A 13,635-nucleotide genomic window follows, 5' to 3' on the forward strand; every position below is an offset into this window, starting at 1 on the left:
GCCATCTTCGGAGTGGTATTTATTTATTATTTTATACTTTATTAATTTCTCTTCCTTTATTAGTTTGCATATGTTTATAATTATTTATGTAGATTATATATATATATATATATATATATATATATTATATGTAATGTAGTAACAAAACTGTACAAATAATCAAAATGTTTCATATTTGATAAATCTTTGCTCTTCCAGTAGCTAAACTCCAGCCGTCTACAGCAACAACACTTCCTCCTACTGCTGTGGCAAGTGCGGATTCAAATTTGACAGTGGAAGGCACGACTCCTCGACAAAATCCTAAAGGAGATGACCTTGCAACTGTGACATATACATTATGGGTTGGAATAAACGTGACAGAGAATTTCACCATCAGTGTGACAGCTGAGAAGAATTCGACTTTTTATCACATAATGCAAATAGCTGCAGAACAAGATTCCCACTATGTGTGAGTATCATTTGTTACCGCTAGTGAAACATAGATACCCAAATTCTGATGCCTCCAGGTGTGGCCGTATAGACCCTCCTGAATTCCTATATTCTCTAACATATTAATTTTGATAATTATTCACTTCATTTAAATACCGAAGTACCCAGGGGAGACCAGATTCACATCTATAAAAAAGAGAGCACAGCGATTCAAAAAGGAGGACATTGAAGAAAGAGAACAGAAAATGTGTATTTAGATTTAGGCTTCTTATACTTTAAATTACGTCAGTATCTATTTTATTACAAAACAGATTTAGGCTTATATCATATTTATAAGTATATTAATATCTATTTCATTACAAAATAATTATGAGAAAACTGTAATGATATTTTTACAGTTAGCTACATATGAAAGTCAGCGGAACTATAATTGAATAGCTTATTTCGAAACCGTAACATGTGACATTTTCACATACCAGTATTTTACTTTTTTAACGAGAGTGCTCTAAGATACTTATGACAAAACTTTATAAATAAAATGATTTTACAGTTAGCTACATATGAAAACAACGAGCATAACAAATAGGAGCAAAGCGAGTTATGATCTTTGGCAAAGAGTATATTCTGTCGTTGCTGCTGCCACCTACAGGCAAATTACTTGAGAAAGGCGTCATATCAGATAATTTCAAAATATCAGGCATACAAGTTACGAAAAGTAGGACATTTCTCGGTTTTTTTAAAATCTGCCCAGACCCCGGACAAAGGTCTAAATAGGAGGATATGTCCAGACAAAAGAGGTCATCTGGTCACCCTAGAAGTACCTACTTATTAAAACTCTTTTTTTATTGAAAGAGTTATATTCCAAGTAGGATGCTGAGATACAGCACAGTTGCAATTATTCAAGCCAACGCAATTCTTTCATTCTTAGTCACCCTCGGTAGCATAGTTGGTATAGCGCTTGCCTTGTATTATCGAGGTTGCGGGTTCGATCTTGGCTGAGTTCGATGGCATTTAAGTGTGTTTAAATGCTGCAGACTCATGTTAGTAGATGTGCTGGCATGTAAAAGAACTCCTGCAAGACAAAATTCTGGCACACCGGCGATGCTGATATAACCTCTGCAGTTGCGAGCATTGTTAAATAAACCATGATTTAAAACAAAATTCTGTCTTTCTTTTTTTTTTTCTTAACTCATTTCCCGAATAAAAAAAAACAATCACAGAGTGATGTACTAATTGAGTAACGAAAATCAACTCTGAAGATATGTATTAAAATGTTTATTGTTTGCAGTTGAATTTCAATTTTAATTTACTTTAGTGTTTGTCAAACTATGATTAAGCGCACACTAACGTGAATGTTGAAAGAAAACAGAAAAAAAGATCGTGGATTTAATAGAAGATTAAGTTCAGAAATTGTGAGAATTAAATGATGAGATACCTACTAAAGATAAAAATTGACATTGAGCTCGAAATGGAAAGTATCATCATCAGTTCTTACTGTGGATTTGTGGTTGTTGTATCCAGTGCTGTCATGGATGCCATACATCATATGGGAACCTACGATTTATTTAATTAATGTATGGGGAAAAGAAAATTTTGTCTGTATGGAGCCATGCGGCATATGGGTGCCTAAGTTTTGTATGCGGAGATCTGTACAGGTCTTAGATCATCTCTTGCTGTTCCTAATGTATTTCGTTTGATGTTCATAAACAAAAATTGTCCACCTCTGCAGCACTGGAATCCAGAATTATATAAAATAATGGTTGAAAAACAAGAAGTGCTGCAAATACACATTCCAAGATTCATTGAGACAAGTGTGCATCTTCAGTGGGGCTACATGGTGTATTCTTTAAATCAAGCTTGTTGTACAATTGAAATGTAAAGGAAAGGAATTTCTTTACTTCATCTTTAATATTAAAAAAAAATAATTAAATGACAGTCGGAGAGATTGAGAAAGGAGAGTAAAATATATTTCAAGGGAAAAAACAAGGGGTGAGGCGTATGGCCAATAGAAAAATTACCATGACAGCACAGGTTGTATCTAAGCCTGCATTCTTTCCTTGTCCAGTATTTGTAGTTTATTACTGCTCTTAGAAATTATACTTGTCAATTCAGTCTTTCATAATTGAGTCTTTTTCTAAATTCAGTTTTCGCAACCATAAAGCTCGAATGACCAATAAGGAAAATATAAACATTGTGTAGAGGACTGATCAACCCCTCACTTTAACTCTACAGTAATCGCTGTAAGTTACTGCCACATAGTAGTCGCTGTGGGCTGGCACTGCGCAAGCAAATAAAAGGGTTTAAATTTATTTACAGTCATAAAGAAGTTATGGACAAACATTTTTGTGGAAAATATATATCTTAAAAAAATTATGTGCGAAACCATTCAGTCATTAGAGTCTAACTATGTGGACGATAAGAGACAAGATGCTTCGTATGATATTACTCACACCCAGGTAGCCAAAACATTTTACATGCTTCTCGAGTTTCGTCTTTGTCGCAGCAACACATGGGAGTTATAATATAAATATGTACATGTATTAGATTAGATTAGATCTTTATTAGCGATAGAATTATAAGCATACTAACTTATACTGATTAGCGAGGACTAATTGTAACAATAGTGACTGCTGCAGTTTTAACTGACATTACAGGTCGCTGTGGACTCTTTACTTTATTTAGCTAGCTAGTAGGCAAAGTGAGTACAGATTAAAATTATAAAACAAAACTGTTTGTAGCCACTACTGTAAGAGCCAGGTTCGTGTACGGTGTGGTCTTAGTCAATAATATAACATAAAATTTACAAAGAGAATTTACTGAATACGGTGAGCTAATTAACTTAATTCAAACCGAAAAATAACACACGAGCAAAAAAAAAAAAAAAAAAGAAGAAGAAAGTAAAAAAGAGAAAAAACACATTTAATATAAATTGACAATCGGACAGAAGCCATTGATATTCAATAAAAAACATGAATATAGTCGACAGAAATAAAGGGGTAAAAAATACATACATTTGTTAATATTATATATCATGAATAATTTTATATTTCTTTTTTAAAAGGTTCAGTTTTGAAATATTTCAAATTTGGAAAATGGTTTGTAATTTTATTATAAAGTCTTGGGCCGAAACTAGCACCATGTTTAAGTGCTGCACTTGTATGACATTTAGGCTCAATTAATGGGAAAGTAGACTTTTGTCTTCGAGTACAATATTGATGTTGATTAGATTTATGTTTTCTTAGATTTCTGTGATAGTAAGTTAGTAAACTATATTTATAAATTTCTTCAGTAGTTCATTGTTCCTGAACTGTTAATAACTGTTAAGCAAATGCGAGTTCAGAGCTTAAAATTTGTGTCAATAATGAGAAGTCTTTTATTGAAAGCTTTGAAAATTGGGAAGAAATTGGGATGACAGGTACGTGAGAAAATCATATTAATAGTTCTCAGTGGAGCAACAGTCTGTACGCAAGCACTGGAAGATTAAAAATATATATATGTGTGTTGAAGACCTTAAATAGAAAGTGAGAAAAGTTGTTGTTTTCTAATGCCAGGCGTTTGACAATAAAGTCATTTGACCTCTTGCACTCCAATATTTTTCAAAGACATTATCATGGTTAGCCACTGAAGCACAGATTTTGTGGTGTTCCGAATCCATTTCTTGGTTTGAGTTGCACAATGGGCAGTTAGGGGACTGATATATTCCAATTCTATGCAGGTGTTTGGCCAAACAAGTAAAGTTAGCAATTCGGAAGCATAATTTCAACTTTGGTCCCTTCAGATCGCATTGTTGGGGCCCTGCTGTACTTATGAATTGTATTTTATTTTAAGGGTTACAAGGTGGATGACACACACAGTTATGTCATTCAGCTGGTTCGCACTGGTTTGCCTGAACCGCTTGTTAAATTTGTTGTAGTTCATAGAACCAGTTGTTAATTTTTTTAAGTGAAAATGTAAGCTTCTTTACAGAAAGGAAGAACATTAATTCAACAAGAAATTCCCCAACTTTTAATATTGCAGTAAACATAATGCAAAAATAAACGACAATACAGCTCGAAGTGATCATATTATTATATTGTTATTTCTCGCCAAAGTATGGAAACAATCAGAACAGGAATATGGTAATTATGCCTGCAACCTTGAAACCCATCTGCGATTACATCGACAGTCCAGTACTTCTTCCGCTTCAATGCTAATAGCGCATGTAGAACAATGAAATGTAGTGTTCAAAAACATAATTTAGCGAAATTCGGAGAAAACATCTTTGCTTATGTACGCAGATGATATGGATCTTGTATCGCCACATAAACAAGATCTTTAAAGAGCCTTGAATGCTTTGACAGAATTGGCAGACAAAACTCATTTATGCATGAATGAAAGTAATACAGTCCAGATGGTTTTTAGAAGAGGAGGCCGACTTGCAAAAAAGGACTCAATAATGCGCTAGTGTCAACAACTTGGGATTGTCAACTCCTTCAAGTGCTTAGGGATCACCCTACAACCAACAACAACGTTATACCGCATTCATATACAGGACAGAACTGCAGTAGCAACAAAAGCTATGTTCGAAATAAAGACCTTCACATGCCCTCATTGGACACTGTCACTGTACTTTTCTACTGTAAAATTGTCCCTATACTGATAATCAGTTACAGACTAGAATTAATTGGTATAAACTAAGTCTCAAACACCTAGTCACTATTGAGGAAGTGAAACCTTGGTTTCTCGAAATGTAGGCTACACTTTCCTGGCTGATTTCCGAACTGGCCAAGGAAACTTTACTGCTTGAAGACCTCAGGATGCGACTCTCACCGCCCTCTACCATCCACTCATCAGACCATCTATATATATAATTTGAATGGGAATTATGGGAAATCGGCTGAATGGATTTTAATAAATGATCCCTCATTTCGAAGTTTGGAATCCAAAGTTTTTCAGAAAAATAGTTGTTTTCAGTGAAATGTCAATTTTCCTACATCATTTTCCTATTTTCCAAAATCCATCTGTCGTCAGTTTTGAGAAATAATGGCTTTTCAGAATAAAACAAAACACAAACACACTACAATAAACAATATCACATAAAGGCTATATGACCTGCAGGATTGCTGACATATTTAGAGTTCAGATGGCTCAGATTCTCTGACATCATAAATATGTCGACCTTCATTTGTGTAACTTTTTCAGAACGTTTCTGTAATATTGGTTACTGAAAACTTCAAGACTTGCTAAAAAGAATTTACAGGTCAGATTCTCTGGTGTGTAATTTTCTGAGTACAGCCGTGTGTGTATTGGATATTAAAAACTACAAAACTTAAGAATGTTTGATGACATTATTACCATCAAAATGAAATAGGAGAATGGAGAAAGTTAGACAACGCAGAACTACACGCATTGTATTCTTCACCTAATATAATTAGGAATATTAAATCTAGATGTTTGAGATGGCAGCGCATGTAGCACGTATGGGTTAATCTAGAAATGGATGTAGAATGTTAGTTGGAAGACCTGAAGGGAAAAGACCTTGAGGGAGGCAGACGTAGATAGAAGGATAATATTAAAATGGATTTGAGAGAGGTGGGATATGATTGTAGAGGCTGGATTAATCTTGCTCAGGATAGGGAACGATAGTGAGCTTATGTGAGGATGGCAATGAACCTCCGGATTCCTTAAAAGCTATTTGTAAGTAAGTGATATAGATATTTATATGTGTGATTCTCTTCAGTATTGTCTGGAGGAAGCGCAAAAGTTATAATGTCTAAGGAAAGACCAAAAGATATTACTTATTGATAAAATAAGAGGCCTACAAAATGTTGTAGTGTCCCCAATCACTTTAGCAAGATCTCTTAGCAGGATAAAATGATTCTACCCTCTACATTTCAAGGTAGTTCACGAAACATGCAGCTATATCTATTGTTGGAAAGCATGGCAAACCTGATATTTTATTAACTCTCACCTACAATCCGCAATGACCTGAAATAGCTACTGCTTCACTTCCACATGAAAAATGGACCGATCGTCCTGACATTATTACTTGCGTTTTCGCATTGAAACTCAGGAACTGAAGATGTATAGGTTCAATAAAAAGTATTTAGCAAAAAGAAAACCATTCAGAGGGGTATGGAAGCAAATAACTACCAAAATGTCTGGTATTCTTCATTGGAAATAAATTTGAAAAATTTTAATTTGAACTTCTAATGAACTTAGTTTGCAGCATTTGCTGCACAAGCCACTAATCTACTAGAAAGACGCCTGAAAAGAGAAGAGATGTAGTCAAACTTCTACTGCACTGATAATATGATGAATAGTATGGACACAACTAAATTAAGATCTACGACATACGCTTACAAGCTTGGCAGTTCATGGTTACCACCACAAAATATGCAAGACAACCTACTACCATACACCTGAAGATGACTGTGTGTTCTTTATGTGAATCACATTGCGACAGATACCACATAACAAAATGCAGAAATTAATCTGTTTCTATAAAAGAATATAGCAAAGTGTAAACACTCAACAATATACATGTTAGTGTGCTCTTCCTCTTATTAAAAACATAACTTAAAAAATATATAGACTTTCTACTACTGTCATGCCTATACACATTTTTGTGATAGACTGGAATGATAGAATACCATGCAGCCACTTAATGTTATTACAGAAGAGAAAAATTGCTGCCTGGTTTGAATTTGGAAACAGTATCGCTCAAATTAAGCGTTTACTCTGTAGACGAAGTGTTTCCAGGCAGGTGGATCAGCCAAACAAGCTCAATCTGTTGGCCTCCGCAATCACCTGATTTAACTGCCCTGGACTTCTTTTTCTGCGGATTCATCAAGGATCTATCTATGCGACTAAACCAAGCACCATTCCTGAATTAATGGAATGAATTGAACACATGATACAAATGGTTACGCATGACATGCTCACCAGAGTCCATGAAGAGTTGATACGTCGCTTACATTTGTGCAGTCAGCAAACAGAAGATAGTTTGAAAATTGTACACCATAATTTGTCAACAATTGAAACTGGTTTTACATTTATGTGTTTTAATGAAGGTTTAAAACATTAACCATTCTTTCATTTAACAGCTCTTGCAGTGAGGGGAGGGAGTGTTTGTTTCCAAATCGACTGTACGGCGCGGGGAAGAGTTTTTTCTCGTGAGGATGAACATCATTTCAAAAAAATTATCCAAAATAATTCATTTTTCAATAGACCCTGTACACTATTAAGTACATAAATAAGATACCGTCATTTCCCATAACTATAGTCCTGGAGCACAACTATGGTCCATTCAAATTTTGTACTATATGACATAGTACCTTGTTTATCTATATTTTTTTTCTATACTGTAGTTTGAAGTCAAGTCACTGCAGCTATCTACAAACGGTCTATGTTACTTCTACAATGTTCTTTGAATAGTTGTATCATGTACCATAGTTGTTCCAGGATCATAGTTATGGGAAATGACAGTACTTAATTTTCCTGTTTTTACACTTGTCCTACAATTTTTAATTCCATTTTTATGAAATAAATTACTTTTTTCGTTAAGAGTATGGTATTGGCAATACTGAATCTTATGTCTGAATCTCTTTCCTCTTATTTGCAGAGAGCAATCAGTATAGTGCTGTAGTGCAATGAAATGTCAAAACATTTTATCAAGTTTTTTTTTCAGTAGTGGCGGTAGAAATAACACTGAAAAAAGTGAAATAGATGATATAGAGGTTGATGTTTCGGAAAGTGAAAAGTTAGAGGCTGCAAGTGCATGTGTAGATGCATTTTCAGATATTCAAAGCTAATAGATGTTGCAAATATTCTATATTTCTCTTCTCTCAACATTTGTGAGTTTTTAAATAACTCTACACATAATTCTTCAATAGCATGTAGCTGTATTTATAGTTGCTTATTATCTTACTTAACATATGATGTTAAATTGTGTAAAGTCATTGACAAACAACAAGACGTTTTTGATCTACAGCATGATTTGGACAGACTATATAGATGGAGTATCGATGATTTTCTTCTGTTGAATCTTAATAAATGTTGCTTTATGACGTATTCTAAAAATAAGCAGTTGCTCAAAATTCGTATGAAATTAATGGTGTGAAGTTATATCATTTAAGGATTTGGGTATATATTATTTTACACACAACTTATGTTTTAAAATGCACTTAAATCACGTGGTAATTGATGCATATAGAAAATTAGGATTTATAATCAGAAATACAAAAGAATTAAAAAATATAAATACTATTGATACTCTATATAAAACTCTAGTTAGGAGTAAGCTAGAGTATGCGTCTGTAATGTGGTCACCTCAGTTTCATTCCCATCGGATGCAAATAGAAAGGATACAGAAAAGATTTTTACGTTATTTATATTTTAAAAGACATCACGTGTCGTCTAATGACAAGCAAATTTCATATAATCAGTTACTTTTTGAATTTAATTATGAAACTTTAACATCTCGACGATTAATAAATAGCCAAATTTTACTCTATAAGACTGTTAACGGTATATTGAATAACTGTAACTTTCTTAAATTCCTTCAGTTCATTGTAAAAAAAAAAACAATTACGTCATAGGCAACCTTTTGTTATTCCCATTCCTAGAACTGTTTTCTTCAAGAACTCTCCGTTGTTTGTTATGTGTAATACTTACAACTCTCTGTCTCTAAACTGTGATTCTCAATTAGATTTCAGTTTAACAGTTGAAAAATTTCATACGATATTAAAAAGAATTGTATTTCCTTAGATATTTAAATTATGAAGAAGTGTATTATAATGTTTTTACTCTAGTTTTTAAATATTTTGCATCATTATATTGACATTTGGCACTATATTAACTGCAAGGGTGGCCGGGTAGCTCAGTTGGTAGAGCAGCTGGCTACGGACTGGAAGGTCCGGGGTTCGATCCCAGGTGGTGACAGGATTTTTTCTCGTTGCCAAACTTTCAGAACGGCCCCGAGGTTCACTCAGCCTCCTATAAAATTGAGTACCGGGTCTTTCCCGGGGGTAAAAGGCAGTCAGAGCGTGGTGCCGACCACACCACCTCATTCTAGTGCCGAGGTCATGGAAAGCATGGGGCTCTACCTCTATGCCCCCCAAGTGCCTTCATGGCATGTTATGGGAATATCTTTACCTTTACCTTTACCATTAACTGCAATACTATATTCTAGCATCTATTACCATTATGAATATTTTCTTTCTTTCGTTTGTGTTGTTTGTTTTGTGTTTTTCTCTTATTGGTATTTTGTGTATGTATCTGTGTAAGCCACCTGTAATTGGAAGCCTGCTTTTGTTGGTGGATTTAAATAAATAAATATTTCATATTAAAATTATGAAATTTGGGTCATTAGCGAAAGAACTGTTTGTTGGAAAATTAGAATACCACCACTGATTACACATAAAATAGCTTCCTGTACAATTTTATTTTGCAGTTTTGAGGCAACAGAGTGGCCCAATGGACATTATGTACACACCATAGCAGGCTACAAGGAGGAGCCATCTTGTTATCATTATTGGCTGCTGTATCAGGTCCCCACACTGCCTGAACCAACCAGTCCTCCTGGAAATAATTTTGTCACACCAGTCGGTAAGTTGAATTATTGTTAAACTGATGCTCAGGTAGTATATCTTGCATGTATTTAAAAATGGGAGTAGGAAGACCATAAAAATTGGAAATTTATCTTTTGAAGAGGTGGAGAAGTTCAAATATCTTGGAGCAACAGTAACAAATATAAATTATATTCGGGAGGAAATTAAACACAGAATAAATATGGGAAATGCCTGTTATTATTCGGTTGAGAAGCTTTTATCATCCAGTCTGCTGTCAAAAAATGTGAAAGTTAGAATTTATAAAACAGTTATATTACCGGTTGTTCTTTATGGTTGTGAAACGTGGACTCTCACTCTGAGAGAGCAACATAGGTTAAGGGTGTTTGAGAATAAGGTGCTTAGGAAAATATTTGGGGCTAAGAGGGATGAAGTTACAGGAGAATGGAGAAAGTTACACAACACAGAACTACACGCATTGTATTTTTCACCTGACATAATTAGGAACATTAAATCCAGATGTTTGAGATGGACAGGGCATGTAGCACGTATGGGCGAATCCAGAAATGCATATAGAGTGTTAGTTGGGAGGACGGAGGGAAAAAGACCTTTGGGAAGGCCGAGACGTAGATGGGAGGATAATATTATAATGGATTTGAGGGAGGTGGGATATGATGATAGAGACTGGATTAATCTTGCTCAGGATAAGGACCAATGGCGGGCTTATGTGAGGGCGGCAATGAACCTCCGGGTTCCTTAAAAGCCAGTAAGTAAGTAAGTAAGTAGGAAGACCATATTGATTTCAGTTTTTAGGATTTTTAGGTTATGTTTTTGAACATTTGAGAGAAAACAAACCTGTTTCATTCATTATACAGTACATTCTCTGAGACGTGGCATGAATAAACTCTGTCCTTATAACTCCTTTTATAGACGTACATATTTTATTTTATTTTTCACATCATTTTTGACACATTCATTCATAGTGTTCTGCCCAAGGGCAAGTCTTTCAATTCAATTTATTAAGCCATTACAACATACAGTGATAGGCTTCGTCATAATACAGAAGGGAGGAAAAAAAATCATAAGCTACATTTGAAAATACACATATAATTGAAAACAGTAAAGTTTAATTAGAATGAAGACACAAAACATTTTGAAACTCTAAAATTAATGAAAACACTTCACTCTTAATGTAATAATTGTAACTAAATCTAAATAATTTTATTTATTAAAAAACAATTTCGTATGCATTTATGTTAAGAAACTCATCTACAGAGTAGAAAGGATTAATTAAAAGCCAATTATAAAATCTAGCTTTGAAACTATTGGTTGGTAACTTATAATATTGACTGGGAAGCTTATTATATAATTTCATCCCCATGAGAAAAATTTGTACTAGTTTTATGTAATCTAAGTATGGAATATTAATTGTTCACTATTTCTTATTTCATGATCATGTATATTGGCTATTAATGAGTAATTGTCTATATTTTGTCCAGTCCTTCCTATTTTCTGTCTTCCTCTTTATCTCCTCATATGATCCATATATCCTAATGTTGTCTGTCATCTGATACCGTCTTCTGCTCTGAACTCCTCCCGTTCACCATTCCTTCCAGTGCATCCTTCAGTAGGCAGTTTCTTCTCAGCCAGTGACCCAGCCAATTTCTTTTCCTCTTTCTGATCAGTTTCAGAATCATTCTTTCTTCATTCACTCTTTCCAACACAACTTCGTTTCTTACTGTGTCTGTTCATTTCACATGCTCCATCCTTCTCCATATCCACATTTCAAGTGCTTCTATTCACTTCTCTTCACTTCGTCTTAACGTCCAGGTTTCTGCCCCCATACATGTTTCTGCTATACTTCACACAAAGCACTTCACTTCCACAGATCCACAGAAGATGCTCCTTTTTCTATTAAAAGCTTCCTTTGCCGTTGTTATTGCCCTTTTGACTTTTAGCATATTTTACTTCTAAATATTTCTTTGCAATTAGATCGTTACAACAGTTTCTCAACAGCAGTATCTTAAAGACAATACATTTTGTCTATTTTCATTCCATTATGTCCTACGGAATAATATTTTTTGGGGAAATTCTGCAGATAGTAAAAATATAGCCTTTTCATATTACCAAAAAGAGCAGTTAGAATAGGTAATAATTGGAACAAAGGCTAGAGAATCATATAGACCATTTTAATTAGAGATTCTGACCTTAACAAATCTGTTGAGGCGTTCAGAGCTAAAGTGAATCAAGTCACAAATTTTCATAAATTGAGTTTAATTCATTTTCTGTTTATCTGAAGTTGGATCTTTTCTGAGGAGTAATGGATCAAGTCTTAATTCCAAGCATTCGCCGGTAGGTGACACCAGTTACTTTTGGCTCAGATTATTTGTTCATGATGTTCTGAGCCATAGTGGATTCAAGTCAACAAAGCGTTGCATCAGTTAACATCACAATTGTTTATGTTTTATAAATCTAGAATTTGAGAATGGAGCAATAAAATTATAGCTAGTCAAATTAGATAATCCACTAGAGCAAGTTAACTTTAAGTCCTGTTATCTCAAAACTACGTCTCATGGACTTGACTCACTTTAGCCCTGAATGTCTTATATATACTTTTTAATGAATTTCCTCTTATGTAATAAAGAAAATTTTCCAACTAATCCAGCCATATAGTATAAATAAGCTTACTCGCAGAAAGAATTATTTTCATATGCCATCACCATATTTATAATGCTATGAAAGGGGAGTACTGGTATGTTACATGGCAGTAAAAATTTTCAATAGTCTTCCTGAAGACATTAAGAATCATAACCAAAACCCTGCATTATTTAAGGTAAAACTAAAAAATTACATAATATCTCACACTTTCTATTCTGTAGATGAATTCTTGACATTTCACAGTACTGTGTAAATATTTAATACTATTAAATGGTAAACATATTGCTTTGTATAATACGTTATTGTTATTAAAGTTTTAATTTTGTATATATTTCATATTAGCATCCATCCAGAAACCTAGTAACCTTACAGCCACTTCAGATTCAATATCACTCTTAACGGTAGTGTCATCTGCTAAGATAATTTTCCCTGGAATGTAGCTGGTAAATCATTGACATCAACAATAAAAAGAAACGGACAGAAAATTGAGCCTTAAGCAACTTCTGGGAAGGTATTTTCCCCTCAAATTCAACAAGTTACTGCCTATTCGTAAGATAACCATTCTACTAAGGAAATCTCGTTTCCTTTCTACCATAAAATTTAAGTTTCTTCAGCAATAATCTATATCAGGAATAGAGACAGTCAAAATTCTTGAATAAAAGAGGCTAAAATTCTTGATTAAAAAGGATAAAAATTCTTGAGTAAACCTGAAATTTTCACCCTCTTTTATTAAATTATTATGTTGCTTAAGATAATTGACAATTATAATTATATATTCAAAGTTTTACGTTGACAAGAATTCTAAGATACTTAACACTATTTAACAGCCAAAGTTGTATGCAGACAACAGTTCTAAGTTTATCATTGTAAGGTTTGTTCTTCTATTTGTTAGCACACACGAGAACTGTGAAAAAAAAGTTCACAGTCAGCATTAGAAACTGGAACCCATATAGCTTGGAGTGTTCCATCCACAAAATCACTGTGATCTTCACGTAATGAC

General features: G+C 34.0%; 2 protein-coding genes across 5 annotated transcripts in view; one reads left to right on the forward strand and one right to left on the reverse strand.

Moving 5' to 3' along the window:
- Window positions 1–13,635, reverse strand: part of LOC138710132 (nucleolar protein 12-like) — a 717,371-nt gene that overhangs the window by 86,424 nt on the left and 617,312 nt on the right. The window lies entirely within an intron of this gene.
- LOC138711282 (uncharacterized protein CG3556-like) overlaps window positions 1–13,635 on the forward strand; it is a 95,101-nt gene that overhangs the window by 10,629 nt on the left and 70,837 nt on the right. Inside the window, exons 3-4 of the mRNA XM_069842712.1 lie at window positions 199–448; window positions 9,863–10,017. Coding sequence (XP_069698813.1) covers window positions 199–448; window positions 9,863–10,017 — 405 coding nt within the window. The remainder of the gene's footprint in view (window positions 1–198; window positions 449–9,862; window positions 10,018–13,635) is intronic.

Source organism: Periplaneta americana, chromosome 12 (assembly GCF_040183065.1).
Source record: "Periplaneta americana isolate PAMFEO1 chromosome 12, P.americana_PAMFEO1_priV1, whole genome shotgun sequence".
Classification (NCBI taxonomy): domain Eukaryota; kingdom Metazoa; phylum Arthropoda; class Insecta; order Blattodea; family Blattidae; genus Periplaneta; species Periplaneta americana.